General features: G+C 37.3%; 1 protein-coding gene across 1 annotated transcript in view; it reads right to left on the reverse strand.

The window, feature by feature from the left end:
- Positions 1-19,460, reverse strand: part of CCDC18 (coiled-coil domain containing 18) — a 43,514-nt gene extending 24,054 nt beyond the window's left edge. The window contains 14 exon segments of the mRNA XM_089515716.1: positions 1,537-1,668; positions 4,734-4,844; positions 5,585-5,802; positions 7,252-7,403; positions 7,501-7,583; positions 11,805-12,114; positions 14,210-14,331; positions 15,657-15,753; positions 16,812-16,940; positions 17,956-18,065; positions 18,764-18,928; positions 19,042-19,198; positions 19,334-19,442; positions 19,445-19,460. Coding sequence (XP_089371842.1) covers positions 1,537-1,668; positions 4,734-4,844; positions 5,585-5,802; positions 7,252-7,403; positions 7,501-7,583; positions 11,805-12,114; positions 14,210-14,331; positions 15,657-15,753; positions 16,812-16,940; positions 17,956-18,065; positions 18,764-18,928; positions 19,042-19,198; positions 19,334-19,442; positions 19,445-19,460 — 1,911 coding nt within the window.
- Positions 19,461-21,846: the final 2,386 nt, after the last annotated feature.

Consider the following 21,846-nt stretch of genomic DNA (forward strand, 5'->3'; position numbering starts at 1 on the left):
AGATCTTTAAGCACAGGTGTTATATGGCTGGTCCTGGGAGCACCAGTGACCAGTCGCGCTGCCATGTTCTGCACCAATTGCAGCTTCCGAGTTTGGTATAAGGGTTGCCCCATGTAGAGTACATTACAGAAATCCAGTCTCGAAGTTACCAGAGCATGTACAACAGTTTCAAGGTCCCTCCGAGCCAGGTATGGGCGCAGCTGGCGAATCAGCCGGAGCTGATAACAGGTGCTCTTGACCGTCGCATTCACCTGAGCCGTCAGGTGAAGGGAGGAGTCAAGAAGCACCCCCAGACTGCGCACGGAGTCCTTCACAGGGAGCGTGACCCCATTCAGGACAGGTGGAACCACCGCCATTCCTGGGCCAGGGGAACCTATCACTAGTACCTCCGTTTTCTCTGGATTAAGCTTGAGTCGGTTTTCCCTCATCCAGCCCATTACCGCCTCCAGACAAGCCACGAGAGGAGAGACGCCATCCCCGGCGTCTGCCGACAAAGCTTCTATTAACTGATGGCTCACTTTTTACACTGGCTAACTTTTAACAAAGTGTAGAGGAAGTTTAACAGACATAAGTTCTGTGTTGCTAAGGACTCTACAATACAATATGCTGAATTTAGAAACAAAGCCAAAGTCCTCCTTGGGATACAGCTTGAATTCTTTTTGGAAATGGGGGAAAGATTATGTGTTATCTCCTACTAAATGAGTATTGCAAACATTTTTGTCTCACTGTGTTGCACTGCTTTGTCCCTTTCACCTCATTCCTTTCACTGTTGTAATGAATGCTCTTTTCCCTGATAGAAATAACATGATGGTGATATAACTGGCTACCACTCTTGAAACAGTAAAAACTTGACTGGCAATAGTAATATATATGAGTAGTGTTTCTGGAATAAATAAGTAACTATAGTATTAAGCAGCATTTAAATGACCATGAAAGGTAGTACATATTTTTGTTTTGAGAACAAAGCATGTAACTGTTATCCTACATGTGTTTTCTAGCTTTGGAGGGCTGAGAAACATGTAACATACAACAGAAAGGGATGGAAGTAACTGCCTGGACAAAGTTGACATTCCATGCTACAACCTCATCCCATATGCAGCATAGGAAAAGTGCATTCCACAAGTGAAAATACTCTTTTATATCAAACAATAGTCCAAGTGTTTTAAATACCATAAACAAATTTATAATGCTCACTTGGTACACAAAAGTCAACAGGTACATATGAAGTGAAAATATAATGACTGCTCTATGTAGTAAGTGACCTATTGGAAGCATCCTCCAACAATATTTTATTAATTTGAATGCAAGCTTATTCATTTCTTGATATATGCATTACTATGGTACTCTGACTCCCATGAACAGTTTGGGAGAAGAAGCATCTGTATTTCATGTGGCTGTTTGCATGTATACATTGACTTCAAAAGGAAGATGGCAGAGGTATTGCACCATCTATAATTACTAATTTATTAACAAAAATATTAAGGCGTTGAAAAAAATGATAATAAGAAAATAATGTTATATAAGCTAAACACTTACTAATTCAATCTGATTTTCCATTTCATTGTGTTGCTCAAGATGAATTATCTTTGTTTTCTCTAGCATCAGAGAGAAGTGTTCAGTTTCCTTATTGATGTTTCTTTCCAAATTGTGAAGCTGAGAATTTGCTTCCTAGAAAAACAACCAGCATCTTAATATCTATGTTGATGTTTGGGAATAAAAAGCATATTGATCTTTCAGTGCCTTATTGTCCTACAATCAGAAAAAGAACACAATACATAACCAAGATAAAATAAAATAAAGTCTGAGACAATGCACAGAATAACTATGCAAAAAATGTGAAAGGTCAAAAGGCACATCAGAAGAAGAAACTAGGAAGATAAACCACAGCATTTTGAAAGCAAAGTGAAAACTGCACTAAAAGCAATTGTGAGGAATAAATCACTAGGAGCAGGCAGCATACCAATAGAACTGCTACAATCCAGAGATAAACTCAAATATAATTCTAACTAAAATCTGCCAATATATAAAACAAAACAATGGCCCAAAGACTGGAAGAAATCAATATACATTCCCATCAACAACAAAAAAGAGAAACAAGAGAGCAGTAATAACAGAACCATTGCATTAATCTCCCAGGCCAGCAAAGCCATGCTCAAGATTCTGTAGTGATTCTGCAGATTCTCCAACCATATATGGAATGAGAAATCCCAGAGGTGCAAACTGGTTTTAGCAAAGGAAGAAGCACTAGGGATCACAATGCAAACATTCACTGGATCAGGGGTAGGCAACCTGCCGCCCGCGGGCCGGATGCGACCCGGCGAGGCCTTGGGACCGGCCCCAGCCCGGTCCTGCCGCCGATTGCCGCCGGGGGCCTTTGGCGTCTCGCACGAGGGGCATGGTGGGGCAATTGTCTATAGAAGCCTCAGAAACATGCATTTATATTAACATTTTTTATAAATCAGCAAATTTTTTCACGTGTCCTCCATTTTTTATTTAAAAGTGCCCTCCATTTGAAAATTTTGTCCTACATTTGTCCCGGTTTATTTATTTATTTAATTTTTTAAAAAATTATTTAATTATTTATTTTTTGGCTTCGGCCCCCCAGTTGTCTGAGGGACAGCAACCCGGCCCCCAGCTCAAAAGGGTTGCCTACCCCTGCACTGGATAATGGACTGCACCAGAGCGTTCCAGAAGAAAATCTGCATGTACTTTTTTGACTACAGCAAAGCCTTTCAATGCATAGATCACAAAAATCTATGGCTTGTTCTTAGAGGAAGGAGGAGTTGTACTCACCGTGAATGGTCATTCTAGGATGGCAGAGGAATCAATCCACCTCCATTGGGTTTTTCCTACCCAGTGGAGATGGACTGATATAGCCTGCTATCCTAACAACAGAAGTGCCACAACATATGATTGTCTTAATGCATAACTGCTACTCAGGACAAAAGGCTGCTGTTAGAACAGAATATGAAGAAGAATGGTTCTCAACTGGTAAAGGGGTAAGGTAAGGTTTCATACTATCACCCTGTTTATTCAACCTGTATGCAGAAAATATTGTTTGCACAACAGGCTTAGAGTCAGAGGCAGGAAGACTGAAGATTGGAGGAAGGAACATTAACAATCTAATGTTAAAAAAACAAAAATAACGACCATGGAAGAGCTACAAAAATTCATCCTAGACAATGAAAAAATAGAAATAGACAAAAATTTCCCATAACCTGGATCAAATACAGACCTGAATGGAGACTGCAGTCAAGAAATAAGACTAGGAATGGGACAGGTAGCTATGAAAGAACTAGACAAGATCCTATAGTGCAAAGATATAACTCTGAACATTAAAAGTGAGGATAGCCCAAGCCATTGTACTCCCCATCACAATGTATGGAATGTGAGAGTTGAACAGTGAAAAAAGCCAACAGAAGGGAAACCAACTCATTTGAGATGTAGTGCTGGAGAAGAATGTAGAAGATACCATGGACGGCCAAGAGGACAAACAAATGGGTCCAAGATCAAGCCGGAATACTCACTGGAAGCCAGGATCACTACACTGAGACTGTTATACTTTGGTCACATCATGAGAAGGCATGAATCATTAGAAAAGACAATAATGCTAGGAAAGGTGGAGGGCAGCAGAAAGAGAGGAAGTCCACAAGCTAGAGGGTTAAGACTCGATCAGAGAAGTCACAGGCCTGAGTTTACAGGATCTAAGCAGGGAATTCGAAGACAGGTACTCTTGGAGATGATTCAGCCACAAGGTTTCCATGAGTCTAAGTCAACTCAAGGGCAGCTAACAATAAAATAAACCAAGTCAAGGCTACAATTCAAATACAATTTGTGTTATATGTAACTACTGTATATAATGTAAAAGTCTAGAAATTTTCTTCAAAAAACTGACCCCAAAAACCACCTATCCATGGGCCAATGGAAGTATTGTATTTTAACTCTCATAAAAAAGAACCTTCTACAAATGGTAAAAGACAAGAGCTTAATCTAGCGCACAAGCACATAAAAGAAACACCAACACCCACTCTTTCTGCTGCAACACTGCTTCTCACCTTTTTGAATGCCTAGGTGAGAACATGGATGTACTAGCAGTTCTTTGGCACTTCTCCTCAAAGGAATGGCCAGAGGAATCAGGCTTTGAAGGATATGAATAAAACATTTGTGTAGTTTGTTAGCCTGGTTAAAACCAGGCAAAGTTCGCACACTGAAGTTAAAAGCTGTAATCACTTTAATGTAGTTGCCATTTTCTTTGCTTTGCCTTATCCTCCTTTTTGACATGTGAACTTTCTTAGTCCCACCTGTGTCTGACCACTTCTCTCACACATCACATAGCCACAATTTATTGTAGTTCCCTCCTCAACCATCCAGCTATTATGGCGAGCACAAATATATGTATTTGCCAGAATTTTGTAAGTTCTTTGACATTTTTTCCTTTGCTTCATCCTTTACTTCTTTTGTTCAATACTGCTAACTTTTACCCTTGACTTATCCCTGGGTTATATCAAAATCATAATTTTGGCTGCAAAACCTGCCCTTGATTTATACATGAGGTTGACTTATAGTCAAGTATATATGGTATATGCACAAATTTTACAAAAAACAATTTACATTTTAGAAATTACATTATAGGTATGCTTTGAATATACCAATGTTTGTCAGTATTTTGTATATCATATATGTGAATATGTCTCCCTCTTGCACAAAATGGTGTGAATAGATAAGAGTTTTACCATTAATTCCTGTTCCAGCTCTGTATTTTTTGCAGCTGCTGTTGTATATGCAACTCTCTTTTCTTCCAACTGTTTTTCAAGGGTAGAAAGTTGAGAAGATTTCCTTGCTATCTATAAAGAACACATATGTGTTTCAAATATAGGAAACTATAATAACTATGCATTTTATATAAATAATAGTGCCTCTTCTCACATTGAAGGTAGTTGCATGAATGCCACATATGCCTGGTGGAGACAGCTCAGGACATTAGGGAGGTCAACAGTGTAATTCCAGCTTTCCTGTACTTTACAATTTTTTCTTCATAGTAAAGTGAAATTCACAAGCCCTGCCTTCCCTAGTAATGCACATTTCACATCTGTTTTTAATTAAAATAATCAGCAGGCAGCTCTCATACCTGAAACAAAATCATACATATACACCATTACACAAGGGACAGGACTCTTTGCTACTGTAGTAGATCTAGGTTTGCTGCAGGGTTCATAAACCACTTTGGCTATGCTGATAATTTGAAGAGCCTCCAAGTGAGTAACAGATGGTTGGGAAACACCTTAAGATAAGCAATTCCATGGGAACTATCACCAAAAGAAGCAATATCTCTACATGAATCATCTAGGAGGCAACTTTCAAGAATGATTACAAAGCAAATTAGGATGCTCTCCCACAGGTTAATCCACTATGCCCTAAGAAGGAGGCCCACCATCACGTCAGTCAGGACACATTGTTATCATTCAATAACTTTTGATCAGTTGGCTTCTAATTGTGATCTGAAAAGCATGTTCAATGTTGAAAGGGCAATAATTTCATAAATTCTAATTTTTGAAATTAGAATAGATCTCCTGTTTCCACTTACTTCTCTCTCCAACCTACTAGTTTTTGCAGCCTTCTCCAACAGTTCTTCCTGTATTGTTTGAAACTGACTAGTTCTTTGAGTCATGTTGTCTTTTAAAGCAGAGTTCTCCTCCTCAGACTTTTCCAATTTAGCATGTAGTTCATCTAACTGTCTCATTAATTTTTGCTTCTCATTTTCAAATTGTTTACTGATGAGTTCCAGTTGCAGGTATTTACTCTCTGCACAAAAGAAATAGCAAGTTTCAATTGTATCATGATTGTAACTGTTTAGAAATCACGGAGCACATATATTAATATAATTTAAACTTTAAGACTTACTTTAAGTTATGCTACATATTTAAACTAATTTATTAGGCACACTGGGAACTGTAGTGTTGTGAGCTTGGCAAAAAAAAAGGAATAGAAATTTTAGCACATTAATCAAACCTCACCATCATCCTGTTTAAGTACCATAAGTGGTTCTTCTGGTGCTATAGAGGAATTTCCTCATTTCTGACCGACTGCCTCCTGTTGTATGAAGGATTGTTGTATCTTTCCTCAGTCTAATGGCCAAGTACTTGACCATTCAAAATTCCCTTCCTTTGTATTAGAAACAGAGAACTGAGAAGTCCATGTTCTGATTCACTGTTACAAGCCTCAACTTTTATAGTTATTTATGGCATTTGTTCAGACCACCCAACAACATTCAGTATCAAATTAGATGCAAGACTTTAGCTATTCCTTCTTTCTTTCAGACTGTATCTGCCTATGAAAAGACTAGAATTAGGAAATACAAGTATATTTCACTTGAAACTGCATGTCATAGAATGAATTTCTTGTTTCTGGGAATTGTTCTTATTCTGAAATTGTAAGTAGCTGGCGAAATGGCAGTTAGCCATCTTCACCCATCCCACATTCATCTGAAACACCTTGCAAATAGAGAGCTCAGAACCACATAAGATTGGGTGTGTGTGGACAATTCAATCTTTTACTAGACAGGGTATTTTAATTTTAGAAATTTATCTCTCACCTTTTATACAACCCTTAAGTTGCTAATAAAAAAACCAGAATTAATAACAGCAAACAAATAAATAGATTAAGATCCGTTAACTGAAAAACCATAAAGCAGCGGTAAATTTTTTAAATGGTTCTCGTCCTATTTCATTAAATGCTCCCAAGCAGTGATTCTAGTGGACCATTGTTCGGTCTCATAGCTGTAGGTTAACATGGCTTCTCAGCAAATAAAGCTCACTATTGCCCCTTGTTTTTGACATCTGTAGCAAGATCTGGGGGAGCTAGTGCACTGGGAAACCTGACCCTGTTCCTCCCATTGCCTACAAATACATCTGTGGTTTAGATCATATTTAATATACTCTAAAGCATAGAGGACCAACATATTAGGCTTTGGGGGGGGGGGGGCTGTACACTTTTGGTACCTATGTGGCAACAGCAAAGAAATACAGATTACCATTGCTGGCACCAGGCATGGCCTCACCTTGTGGCCCAGGAACTGTTATGGAGCAAGAACCAGTCTCATTGTCTCTTAAATTATGACAATTTATGACTATCCAGCTTTAGCCAAGATAGGCATCCTCAATGCAAGACCCATCTAATTTCAATCCGCTCAGTGGATTGTTTTGCAGAAACAGATATTCATGACAGAAGTAACTGCATCATCACCCTGCATACCTGATTGAGTTCCAGCCAGCTTTATTGGTTCAGTTTCTAGACCGTGTACTTTTTGTCCATCATTTCTGTCAGAGATCTCTTGACCTAATTTAGCAGTCATGACTTCTCCTTGAAGTTTCTGAACCTCTGCTTCTTTCATTTTCAGTTTTAATCTAGGAAAAAATAAAAATTATAGAACTGTACATTTCTTTTTTTGTCACGCACAATGCATTTATCTAATCTAAAATAGCTTTTAAATAAATATAATACCTTAGCTCTTCTATCAGGAACCTATTTGATTCACAGCAATTGGCATACAATGCTTCACTAGAATTAGTCGTGAAATGAGAAACCTATGAGTTAAGGAAAAACAGACAAAAATGTAAAAATATTGGTTATTGTTCAATGTTAGACTTGCACTGGTAGAATGGTGGAATCCTACTGTGAGAAAATAAGTATATACTCCAGTGTTATGATGGAAAAAATGTATGGTAAGCTGTGTTGTTATGGAAAAGGCTTTTTTATCTGTTCAGATGATGTATTTTGGGTGTAAACCCTTTTTCACAAGGTAATTCTTCTGTTTTTCTCTTTCTGGTATCATAGTCAGAATTTCCAGTATTAAGTCCTCCAAATTGGTTCTGGAGAGCTAGCAAACTATGCAGAGTCTGTTAACAACAACAACAACAACAACAACAACAACAACAGTTTTATCAGGCAGCAGGGAATACTGCAGAAGGCAGGGATAGGAAATACATTTCTGAGTGCCAGCATGATGTTTGATTTATCTCACTAAATTCCTTTGAGTTATCATTTATTGAGAAAAGTTAATTGGCATGATTACATCAACATGAAATCCTATTTGTTTCAAGATTGTTAAGCACACGTTTTCCCACGGAAAATAGCATGAACTAAAGCTCTTAACTTTGGCTGCATTGTACTACTGTATGAATTCAGACAAATAGATAGCACATGTAGGGGTAAAAGTCAGGAAAGCTAAAGTACAGAATGAGCTCAGGCTTGCTAGAAAGGTTAAGAACAATTAAAAGGGGTTTTTTTGGTATGTCCATAGCAAAAGGAAGAAGAAGGAAATGGTAAGGACACTGTGTGGAGAAGGTGGCAAAATGCTAACATGGGACAGAGAAAAGGTAGAACTATTTAACACCTACTTTGCCTCAGTCTTCTCACAAAAGGAAAAAGGTGCTCAACCTGACGATAATCGAGCAGAGGACAAAATAGGGGAAATGCAGCACAGAATAAGTAAAGAGGTAGTACAGGAATACCTGGTTCTAAATGAATTTAAATCTCCAGGACCAGATGAACTACAACCAAGAGTATTAAAAGAACTGGCAAATGTAATCTCAGAAGCATTGGCAATCTTTGAGAACTCCTGGAGAAAAGGAGAAGTCCCAGCAGATATTGTCCCTATCTTCAAAAAGGGAAAGAGGATTCCAACAATTATCGCCCAGTTAGTCTGACATCAATACCAGGAAAAATTCTAGAGCAGACCATTAAACAGAATCTGTGAACATTTAGAAGGGAATGCCATAACCACAAAAAGTCAACATGGGTTTCTGAGAAACAAGTCATGTCAGAGTAATCTGATGTCTTTTTTTGATAAAAGTACCAGCTTGGTAAATGAAGGGAATGGTGTGGATATAGCGTATCTTGATTTCAGTAAGGCCTTTGACAAGGCCCCCCATGATATTTTTGCAAACAAGCTAGTAAAACGTGGGCTAGACAATGCAACTCTTAAATGAATTTGTAACTGGTTGACCACAGGAGAGAATCAAAATTCAAAATTCAAAATAACCAACCGTAATAGATTACAAAGCTGGGCCAAAACTAACAAAATGAATTTCAACACTGAGAAATGTAATCTACTGCACTTAGGGCAAAAAAAATAAAAATAAAATAAAATAAATGAAATGCATAGATATAGGATAGGGGACACTTAGCTTAACACGACTACAAGTGAAAAGGATCTAGGAGTCAGAGTAGACCACAAATTGAACATGAATCAACAGTGTGATGGGGCAGATAAAAAAACCAATGTAATTTTAGACTACATCAAAGAAGTACAGTGCGCCCTTGGCTTATGCAGGGGATCCGTTCCGGACCCCCCTACATAAGTCAAATTCTGCGCACGGACCCCGCGTGCTCCCTCCCGGCTTTGAGCGTATGCTCAAAGCTGCGTATGACGCCGGCGCACTGTATAGCGTCTAAATTGAGGAAAGTGATAGTGCCACTCTATTCTGCTTTGGTCAGGCCTCACCAGGAATACTGTGTCCAATTCTGGGCACCACAATTCAAAAAGGATGTTGACAAGCTGGAGCACATCCAAAGGAGGGTGACTAAAATGGTGAAGAGTCTGGAAAGCATACCTTATGAGGAGAGACTTAGGGAGCTAGGTATGTTTAGTCTGGAGAAGAGAAGGTTAAGGGGTGATATGATAGTCCTGTTTACATATTTGGAGGGATGTCATATTGAGGATGAGGCAAGTTTGTTTTCTGCTGCTCCAGAGAATAGGACATGGAACAATATATAGTACACAGAGTCTAAGAAAAAGCAGAAACAAGTGGTTATTTTCTTTTGAGGTAAACCTTTTGGCAGTCAAAGGGAAGCCTTCCTTAGCAGGAGTGTACAAAATACAACAAAATCCAAAATGCACAAAACAGCAATAGTTTCATTGGACCAACCAAAGTGCACAAAATGCATCATGCAAGCTTTTGAAGTTCCACTGGCTTCTCCATCAGGCAAAGATATTTAAAATCATACAGGTAGGGCCAGCTCTAGGTATTTGGCCACCCTAGACGAGAAATATTTTGACACCCCCTGTCACCCCTCATAATTATTGTCATCCCTTGATTTCCACTGTTTTGTTTGTTAATGCTAAACATGACATAAAACTTAGGTTCCAATCTCTCATCATAGTACTGACAATTTGTCAAAAAGCCACATAGGTTTCTACAGTTTAAAGACTTTTTTTTATTGCTGTGACATTTGGAATGGAGTTTCAATAAAAAACAAAGAAACACGGGAAAATAGTGTTTTTAATGCTGCCCCTAAATTTTGCCGCCCTAGGCTGCTGCCTAGTTCGCCTATATGGATGAGCCGGCCCTGCATACAGGAGAAAAAAGCTGACCATGTCAGAATCACAGGCCTATATTTTGTCTCAGATGTTACTTCTGTTGTTAGTTAAAGTGGTCTGGAGGATCTCAATGCAGGCAGAGGGTACTCTTCTTCTTGGTTATGGATCTCAAGGGAAGTTACTCTTCTGCTGCTAATGAAGCAGAAATTTTAATCTATGCCTTTTGTTTCCTTGTGTCCCTAGTCCCCTGACATTCAAAAAGGGGAGTGGCTTCTGCCTGCCTTGAGATCCCTGCAGAACATCTTGACTGACAACAGAAGTAACATCTGAGACAAAATGTAGTTCTAACATTGTCACTTTTCTTCTCCTGTATGATTTTTAACATCTTTGGTGGATGAAGAACTCGGTGGAGCGTCAAAAGCTTGCCAAATGTATTTTGTACATTTTGGTTGGCCAATAAAGGTATTTGTAGATTTTGTTGTATACTCATCCCTCCGTATTTGTGGCTTTGATATTTGCGGATCTGATTAGTGACAGACTTGATTAATATGTTCTCTCTAGGAATATCTAGGTCCTCCGGTGCAACTCTATGGTCAACTAACTAAAAGTCGCACTGAAAGACCTGTAGCTCCTCCAGTGCAATTCTATGGTCAGTGTCTGTCAGACATTGACCACAGTGTTGCCCTGGAGGACCAAGAGATTCCTAGAGAGGTGTCCTCTCAGGTAAAAGCATGGTGTTTTTGTTATTTGCAGTTTTTCCATATTCACAGGGGTCTTGTGCCCCCAACCCTAGCGAATATTAAGGGACAGGTGTATTGTGCTCCATGGCCCAACCAGCTACCCTGAATACGTTTCCTAAAATGTCAAAAGTAACCCCCATTGCTGCTACCTGGAGCAGTTTGTTCTAGACAACAGTGAATGATTAGTTTCTTAGAATGTATAACCGACAAAATGAAAGGGGCATCACAATTCCCAACTGAAAGCATTTTCTTCATAGAAATGCTGCAATGCTTGAAATGAAGTCTTGGTACTCATGTAGCTATTCTTGGATATGCAAGATTGTGGATTGCTCCTTTGTACCATCCCTCCTCTGCACCACCCAGAGAATAACCCTTAAGTGAACAATTTATTGAGCGCTGTTTTAGTACAAGTCGCAATGAAACAGACAAGATACCCTAGACTGGAGTGTATTTCAAAATAGTACACTCTACTCAGCATTAATAGTAGAGGTGGAAACAACTGTACTGCTCTTCTGAAGAGAAATTTTTTAAAGCATCTTTGTTTAAGCAACTCCAACAATCGCCTTCCAAGGCCTCTTCAAACTGGCAATGCATACCATATAAAGGGGCTGCCATTCAAAGCCCTTTTTGACATTCCATTGTGCATGAAAAAAACAAACACTTCCCTTGTGTGCAGAGAGTTTGAATAGTATCCACTGTACATTTAATCTGCCGTCCGTGCAAAAATTTAAAAAAGGTTACTGTACCTCTTTTGATGAGCCCTGGGACAACTGGGAAATAATATTTTCTAAGGTCTTAAGTTCAATTTTTGAATTCTCAATTTCTTGACTGTATGACTTAAGATGATCCTGTTGCTCTGCAATAAGTGCTTTTAATTCAGCATTTTCATTTATAAGGGCACTTTTCTCTTCAAGTATTCTCTCTTGGTCCTGAAGTCTACTTTCAAGCATCTGGATCTTCTGCTGGGAATGCTTCAGTAGCAATTCTATCTCAGAACTTTTGGTTTCTACACACATTAGGTTTTCCTTTCCAATACAATTCTCTTCCATTAATTGTCTAAACCAATACAAAACAAAACGAGAAAGATTCTGCTAAAATATTTGAAGTATGAAAGATTTCATTTGTAACAGTCCCTCTTCTGTGATCGAAAGAACCTTATGCACTGATGGTTTCACTCTTGAATTTACTCAGAGTGGTCTGAAAATTGGACTGTATAACTAGAGACAACCTCAAACAACATAAAACAGCCTCTCCTCCTAAATCCTGATTTTCTTCAGAATCAGTAAATATAAAATAAACATTGGTTCTACATGTGAAAACTGGTACAACTTTTAAAAAAAGACTCCAAACTATGAAACAAGTTAAAACCTAGGATTCCTATGAATCTACCTATGCTGCTTTTCATCAAGAAAAAAAGGTGACAACAGAAATCTTGAGTGAATAATTTAAAAAAATGAGAGAGAAAAACAATTTATTTTTTGTTTTATTTATATTTCACTTTCTTCCAGCATGTGATTCAAAGTTGCTTACAGCCATTTAAAAAAAAACAACAACAGTACAACTGAAAAACTATTTACTGTATATACTCAAGTATAAGTCTAGAAATTTTAGTTAAAAAATTGACCCCAAAAACCTGAGTTGGCTTATCCATAGGTCAATATAAGTACTGTACTTTAACTCTTATAAAACAAAGGCACCATCACCTGGTGAAAGGCAAAAGCATAATTTGTCCTTGAAGCATTGACCTTCCTCTGCTCTCTCATCCATCCAGCCTTTAGTCTGAGCACAAACAGTTATGCCTACTAGAATTTTGTAAGTTCTTTGGCATTGTTTTCCTTCCTTCATCATTTAGATCCTTTCTTACATGCACCTAAGTTTTATTCTTGACCTAACCACAGGTCATATCAAAATCCATAATTTTGGACCCAAAACCTACCCCCCACTTATACATGAGGTCAACCTATAGTTGAGTATATGGTAATACAAAGTTAAACAACAATTAAACCCAAGCTCTGTTTAAAAAACACAAGTTCAATCACATTTAAAATATAGTAAAATAGAAACACAACTTCCCTTGAAAAGCTCTATCTGTGAAGTCAAAGGCTTTCATGGCCGGCATCCATAGTTTTTGTAGATTTTTTGGGGTATGAGGCTAGAAGAGTTTCTAAAAAAGTTTGTGCCTGACATTTTGCCAGCAGCTGTTGCTGGCATCTTCAAAGTAAACTTGCCCCTTTACTTCTCTGAAGATGCCAGCCACAGCTGCTTGCAAAACATCAGAAATAAACTCTTTTAGAACTCAGCCTCATAGCCTGAAAAAACCCACAGAAAACTATAAAAGCTCCATCTATTGCAACATATTAAAAACCAAATACTTCCCTAAATAAACTGGTCATTATCTGCGGGCAGAAGGACAGCAAGGAGGGGGCCAACTGGACCTCTCAGGGAAGAGAGTTCTATAACTTGGGAGCAGCCATGGAGAAGGCTCTTTCCTGTGTCTTCACCAAATGTGTATGTATTGAAACCTCTTAATTCCAGAAGTTAATACTTCCCCCAGCAATTTTAAACTAGAAAAATGGTATTAATCAGAGAATCCTACTTTAAATATTGAAACCCATGGCACATTTTAAAATTTATTCTTTCCTTCCTTCCTTTTCACAACTGGTCATTAAAAAGTTGTTTTGTTTTCTTTAAGGAGACAGGTTACTTTTGTTTGCTTCTGTACTTTATTCAGTCACATAATTTGTTATTTAAATTCCTAAATCTGGATTTTTTATACAACAAGACAATTAAAACAGATTCGAATGGTACACTAGTAAAAGAAGAAAACTGGGAATTGATTCAGCTAGGAAACACATACTAACTCTGACTATTAGACAACACAGCCAGAGGGTTATGCCATCCTGCAGCAAAATAGATTCCCTCCCACCATTTGTGATTAGGCAAGGAAATCTTTTATTCCTCAAATCAATCACATTACAGTTTAGCTGCTGGGTCAGCTCTAACATAAATTGAACTAGCTATACAGTCATGTTCATTAACCACTAACCTAACGTCAGAGGGTTATACTTTTATAATTATACTGTTTTAGAACAACTTGTAAAAATGATTGAATAGTAATGTTTTCCACTAGGAAATGTAAATATGCAAATACCTCATTTGTTCCTTCAGATTTTCAAGCTCACTTCTATAGCTATCACATTTTGCTTGTAGTTTTTCCTTTTCTTTCACACAGTTCATTAAATTTCTTTCTAAAAATTGTTCTTCCATTTGAACCTAAATTTTAAAAGAAAATTTACAACAATAACTCATCTGCTGTTACCTAGACAAATAAGTTAAGGTTAATCCTGCTTTGAGCAAGCCATTACCATGTTCTCGCATGCGGCAGCAGTGGGGGTGGGGGATCTCCACTCTTATGGGAGGGGTGTAACCGTTTAGTCCCCAATGTTCCAATACTTGCCCCTTTACTTGTCCATTCCTATAACTAGAACTGGCACGTTGGTGTACAAAATTCTAGAGACCTGTGTGTGCACGCGTGCATGTGCATGCATGCACATGCCTACACCAAGATAAATAAACCAGTAAGTTCACCTCTTCACAGTATCCTCCAGGACTGACTGCATCCAAATAGAAGATAAGCAGCATACCTGCATTAGCCCAAACTGTAGGCTATCAAAAAGGGCTCAGGTACTGCCTTGAATATGTCTGAGGAATACATCTGAGCTTTTTTTAATAGCTCTTAAACCTCACTGTATTCCTGAAGCTTAAGTACTAGCAACAAAGCTGCTGAGGAAGTAAGGGGACCCTGCAAGCTCCGGGAAACCATTCAGTGTTAGAAAGCATTTGGCCTCTTTTACTCATTTTTGTGAGATAACTTTTTAGGCCTCAAGGTGGTGTACAATAGGGTTTTTTTTACATAAAATTACAAATTCACAATTTGGATTTGAAGCCTGTTCCACCAAAACAAGCAGTCCTGAAAGGCCTGCTGAAATAAAAAAGGTTTTCAGCTGTTTACAGAAACAGCATGGAGGGGGACAATCTAACTTCTTTTGGGTGGGAGTTCCAGAGCCTGAGGTTTTTCTTCTTAGCCATGTTAACATACAGTTTTAAAACATTTAATCCCAGTTAACTAGCTGTGTAATTCTCTGTATGTAACAGATTCAAATAAGCACGTACTGTACAGATGTGCACTCTTTCATTCTGGTACAACTGAAGGGATACATTTTGCCAGTATTGCTATCTGCAATACAGCTCATGCTATGTTAACATAAGCAGTTTATGTTCCCCCTTGGTACGAAGTGGGCAAAGTCTCCACTCAGTACCGCCAGGTGTTGTTGGATTGCAACTGAGTCCCAGTCCTGGGAAAAGAGTGGGATACAAATAAATATAATAATAATAAACTGTCTTCAGTCCCATACAGCCATCTGTGCTGTATGGCAGGAACTGCACACCAAGAAAATCTAGAGAGCTGTATTTTGCCCACACTGTACTAGAAGAACATTCCTGCTAGTACTCTCACTTTCAGCAGCAATACATGACTCCACAGATCCAGTTATTTAACATTCTGTTAAAATGATCAACTTTCTGAAGCCATAACTTACCTTTTCCAGCTTATCAGTTACTTTCTCTTTGTATTTTTTAAAAGTTCTTGTGAGCTCCTCAGCATTATACAGAGCTTCGTTTCTTTGCTGTTCAGTTCTTTAAGTGAAAGAAGTAACTCACTTTTAAATTAGCCAAGTAAAGTAACCATGTCATTATTCACACAAAGCAAAGTGCTAAACAATTTGGAATTGAACAACAAATGATAACAGAGGTTGGTTTTTTAGCATTCCGGTTCTTTCAGTCATATATCAATAAAAAAATTGTAATGACATTTACAAAAGCAAACTTCTGAATGTACATACTATTCCATGGGATTATTAAAGGTGAAAATTAGCCTGGAGTGAGTATTTCCTGTATAGCAGAGGTATTATGAATATGGTATGAACCACAACAGCATTCTCTCATCTAGTGCTTAGATTACAAATAAGTGTGACTAACTAAAACACCATTATACAATCAACAGACCAACTGCATTTTAATTTTTTATTCATTTATTTTTCAAAGCAGTTAATGATTCAATGTTGTTTTTATTGTTGTAATCCCACCTCTATCCGCAGGAAGAGGTGGGAAATATAAATAAAAATTATTATTATTATTATTATTATTATTATTATTATTATTATTATTATCATCCATAAACACTGAATCATTAACTGCCTTGAAAACAGATCAAATACCTATACATCTGAAATATCTGGAATTACTATTCCCCCTCCAAAACCTGCAAAGGGCCCAGAAGCTGCTCTGAGACTCCCTAAGGCCTGAAGCCCTGGCAAAAGGAGAAGATTTAATCCACTCCTGCCAGCGGCTTGTTTGGGACTGCCGCCGAGGCCTGCTTTGGGAGTGGGCCATCTGGTTGCCGCAGTTCCAGAGCGATCGCAGCCATCTGCTTTGGCCCTATCAATGTATCAGAGAAATCATGGCTGTGATTGTCAATATGTCTTCATGTAGTTTTTATCTGTTCTAAAAGCAACATAATCTGGTTATTTAAATATATATCTATTATGGTATGGAACCAATAATGCCAGTCACTTTTCATTTTGATTTTCAAAAATCTGGGTAAGCTCTGAAAGAAAATGGCAGGTTTTGTTAAAAAAATGATACACTTTAAAAACAGATATACTGTCAAGCATTCAGAGCAAAATCAAAATCACCTCTTTCCTTGTTTGATTCGTTCAATAAAATCCAGTTTCATTTGTATATATTGCTCTTTTAGTTTCTTCAAAGAACATTCTTTTTCCATTACCATTTTCTGACTTTGCTGTAATTTATCTTCTGTATCTCTAAGATCAAATCAGAGAAACACATCACATACAGTTTCATTGCAAAAATACCTAATTAAGGTCATTAAATAGTAGAAAGCAGTTTTTCCTGCATTTACTATACAGTATGGTCAGCCTGAAAGAAAATGCAGTACAGATGTGCAGTGACTTTCTTCAACAGTAATGGTAGAGTAGCACTAATGTACAGCCTGTCCCTTTGAAAGTACAGCCTCTTCCTTTGCACCAGCCAATAACAATCTACAAGTTATGCTCTACAGTGTTGATCTGATCAGGCTTCTGGACTTTTGAACCAGTTGTTAAGAATAATTAAATGAAAGATTCTGTGTAATGGTTCCTTTGATCAAATGGCATATTATTTATTATTTATTTAAAGCAGTTCTCTATTTCCTCCCAGCCCAAGAGGGCCCCTGACATGATAAAAAACAACAATTAAATAATAGAAAGATTAAAACATTTCTAAGGATCTTATCACATTAGAGGAATCCTGCTAAGAAACAGGATTTAAAGTAAATTTAAAGGAGAAAAAACCCACAAATGAGGGAGGTTTATTACACGACGTTTCTGCAAACCTGAAATAATGTGAAAATGAAGCAAATGTAAAGGGGACAAAAACAACAGCTTTTTACTTTTGGGAAGTTCCTAAAGTAAAAAGTTGTCGTTTTTGTTCCCTTTACATTCACTTTATTTTCGCATTATTTGACCATATCTGCAACAGCATAAGCACTATAGGACTTTTCACTTATTGCTACAGGGAAAGCAATTTTGGCCAGATTCAACTTTCACACTTTCTGTCCTATCCTCATTATGGAGGGTAATGAATGAGACAAGTGAGCAAGAGTGTTCAGTCTTTTCACAGACATATTGAGATATTACATTCAAATAAAAGTTGCTTTGGAACTGGCTTATTGCTTTGCCATGGTAAGCGTAAGTACTGTGTGTGCATGTGAGATCAAACTGAGATTTCCCCCAATAATGGAAGTCAAAAAGAAACTTAAAAAGCCAAAGGGTTCACTACTTCAGGATGTTGTCCTTGGCTTGAACCTGTGCTTCCAAACTTGCCATCTGTTCTTCCCACGCTGGAAAGCTGACTGAGCATGTACTCAAACCAGATTCAAGGAAAGACACCTGGGAAAATGAATAAAATAGGAAGAGTATATTTTTAAAGCTTTGATTGTCTTCTACTAAAATGGCCATACAGATTCACACATAGTTGTTTGATCAGGAACTCCTATTTCCTTTCTTAGTTCCTAATGAGCATTTGTTTTTTAATTGACACACGAGCCAATTATTAAAGTTAAGACTGTTGAATTATATTTAACGGATCATAATGGCATGTATTCTGTTCTGAATATTCCTTCTGTGTTTTCTTCTCACTTCATATAAGGTGATCAAATTATTATAATAATTATTCACGCAGTTCCAAAATTGTACTTTTGCTGCGATGTCTGACACTGCTGGATTTGGTCCCCTTCCCCATCACCATTCCCTTCTCCTTTTGTGCCGTGTCTTTTTAGATTGTAAACCTGAGGGCAGGGAACCATCTAATTAAAAAGATTGTATGTACAGTGCTGTGTAAATTTACAGCGCTATATAAATAAAGCTTAATAATAATAATAATAACAGTTCAAGATGTCTTTGGGGTGAGTGTGTGTGTGTGAGAGAGAGAGAGAGAGACAGAAAGAAAGAAAAAATGTCAAACAAGATAAAACTAGACGTTTTTACAATTCTTTTCCAAAACAGAGACTTGTTGCAGTAAATAGTGTAGTATTAAAATTAGTAAAACAGTATGCCTTGAAACATATGCATGTTATTAAGATACCTACTCGTGCTTTAGTCTGGTTCAGTTCAAAGTTTACAGTTTCAACTAAAGTCATTAAATCATGATTCTGTGAAGTCAACAGCGCATTCTTTTCCCGGACTACAACCAGTTTTTCCCTTAGTAGTTCATTTTCTTCTTCCATGCTTTTGTCAAAAGGGAGTGAATAACACTAGAAGACAATATACAGCATTAAGCAAGTTGTTCCTCTTACTTTTTAAATGATCAATAATGCCATAAGTCCATTGTGTGAGAAACAGATAAGTGTAGATCAAAGTGCCTTACTTGGTTCCTTGGAGAAGCCATGTCATGAAAAGAGACTTTATTCCCAGTTTTATGAGCTGAACAATTATTTAATTCACTAGGATCAGTGAGATCTTCCATTGTCAACATCTCAAGCTCTCCATCATAAGTGCTGATGTCTGAATTATGTAAATTTGTACTAGAAGAAAAATATATAAGCATTTTCCCTTCGTTTGCAACCATTATATGAAATTTTTTGACACAAATAATACAATTTACAGCAACCATGTTACCAAATAAGCCCAGTTAGTTCTATCTTTGTATATCCACTTACCTATCAAGCTCTTCTCCCAGGTTTTGTAAATTCCTTTCCGTCTTTCTTAGTTGCTTCCTTAATGAAACGACGTCTGCAAGTAAATACTCTTCATCATCCATATGATGATCCATATGTTAGGTTCCATTGATATTATACATTTGTCTCAAATAAATTGTAACTAAGGGAGCAATAACAAAAAACAACATTCAATTGAAGATAAGAGCTCTTTAAAAACAGTGATTGTTTTAACCTCCACTTTTACGACCTCCACGAAGTTTAAAAACATGAGTTCGAGTTCCCTTTGCTATTTTCCTCCTTGGATTAATAGTCAACATGAACTAGATTCACTTATAACTACTGTTTCAAACAAACTTCAAACAGTTGTTACAGATGTTAGGTTTACCAAGGAACTGTGTTTTTTGCCAATGTGTCCATAATGCAAAACCATGGTCAACATCAATAAGGCAATAGGTGGGGAAACTGCTCTGCAAAAAGACATTGGGTAAATATTTACTGGGCTAATTCATAAAGTATGATGTATAGGAATTCAGCAAAGGGCTGCTGTGCATTTAAGTGTTGACACCAATGCCACTGCAATGTAAAATGGTTCTAACTGGGCCAGCTCCAGATTTTAATGCTGCTTTTTGCTCTTTGGAAAAGGGCTCCCCATTTAAAATACAAATGGCCATGCCAGCTGTATTCTGGAAGCCGTAGTGCAGAATGTTCTCCTATGGCCTAGAAAACCGTGACCTAAAAAACCAAACTTGGTGTCGTATTTTACAAACAATAACCAAATTTATAGCTTTTTGTGGGTTTTTCGGACCATGCGGCTATGATCTAGAAGTTTATTCCTGACGTTTTGCCAGCATCTGTGGCTGGCATCTTCAGAGGACGCCATCTTCAGAGAACAACCAAATTCTTCCTACTGGGACCCCTCTTATTTATTATTATTATTATTATTAAGCTTCATTTATAACGCACTGTAAGTTCACACAGCTCTGTACACACAATCAATTAAACATAAAATAAAATGAAATAAACCTGCCAATGGCATAAATCCTACAAAATGAAAACCCTAAACTTAATGCATATAATACGTATTGACATTCAAACAATAAAATACAGGAAACGACAAGTTAAAATTACAGTATTTTTGAAACTGTTGCCCCCCCACCATTTACAGCTTAAAAAGGTGAAGCAGAAATGGCATGCTATATATTACCAGAGGCAAGAGGAGGCAGAAGCCCTGTTGACGCAGAGCAGCAAAACTGACAAGAAGTCTTATATATTATAAGTTATTATATATTATATTATATAAATTATATATTTATATATCATTTATATATTAAATCTATATATTAAAATAATATATATATTATTTTATTATATATATTATATATATATTATATATTATATATTATAACATAATATATTTATATATCATTTACATATTATATATTAAAATAATATATATATATTATTTTATTATATATATTATATATTATAACATAATATATTTATATATCATTTATATATTAAATATATATATTAAAATAATATATATATATTATTTTATTATATATATATATATATATATTATATATTATAAAATAATATATATTAAAATAATATATACATATATCAAAATAATATATATATATATATATAATATAATATAAATTATATTATGTAAATTATAATATATACAATATTATAAGTCATATATATATAATATATATATAATATAAGACTTAGGGCTATATCTTATGTAGCTAAGTCAAAGACTTATGTCTAATATAACATAGTATAATATCTTGTATATCTAAGTCAAAGACTTAGGTATGTAAGACCTAAATTAAAGACTTATGTCTAATATAATGTAATATATGTTATATATCTAAGTTAAGGATTTAGGGCTGATGTAGTCATATAATGTAACACAGTATATCTTATATGTCTAAGTCAAAGACTTAAGGGCCGGAGGCTGGAATGTAGGACGCGTCCGGGAAAAGGAGGGCATGGAGAACGCGCCTTTGGGCGGCGCGGGCGGCTCCCGTTGCTTAGCAACGCCACGGCCCCCTCCCTCCCTCCCTCCCTCCCTCCCTCCCTCTCTCCAACCCACCGCCATTTTACAAACCTTCTTAGTGTGTTTGGGGGGGTGTATTATTACTATCATCATCATCATCATCGTCATCATTAACCCTGGAAGTTTGTACTGCAATGGTGGCGTCGTGCTTTGAGCCCTGGAGAAGGGAGTTGGAGTCCCACAGCAGCAGGGCCACTGAAGCCCACTGGGAGGGGCCCTTGGGCGGTGAGCCTCCTCAGGGGAAGCCAATGGCACCCCCCCCCCCGAGCAAATCATGTTGAGGAAACCCCACGCCTTAGGAAAGAGCTGAAGGCGGCATAGACAAGAACAAGGAGGAGGAGGAGCCTGGGAACTGGGGCTCCAGTCGTTGAGTGAACTGGGGCAAGGAGTCACACTCTCTCAGCCTCCTCAGGGGAAGGCAAACCTTGCCAAGAAAACCCCATAA

The sequence above is a fragment of the Sceloporus occidentalis genome, unplaced genomic scaffold (genome assembly GCF_023333645.1).
Source record: "Sceloporus occidentalis isolate IW3139 unplaced genomic scaffold, rSceOcc1.0.p SCAF_3, whole genome shotgun sequence".
NCBI classification, from domain to species: domain Eukaryota; kingdom Metazoa; phylum Chordata; class Lepidosauria; order Squamata; family Phrynosomatidae; genus Sceloporus; species Sceloporus occidentalis.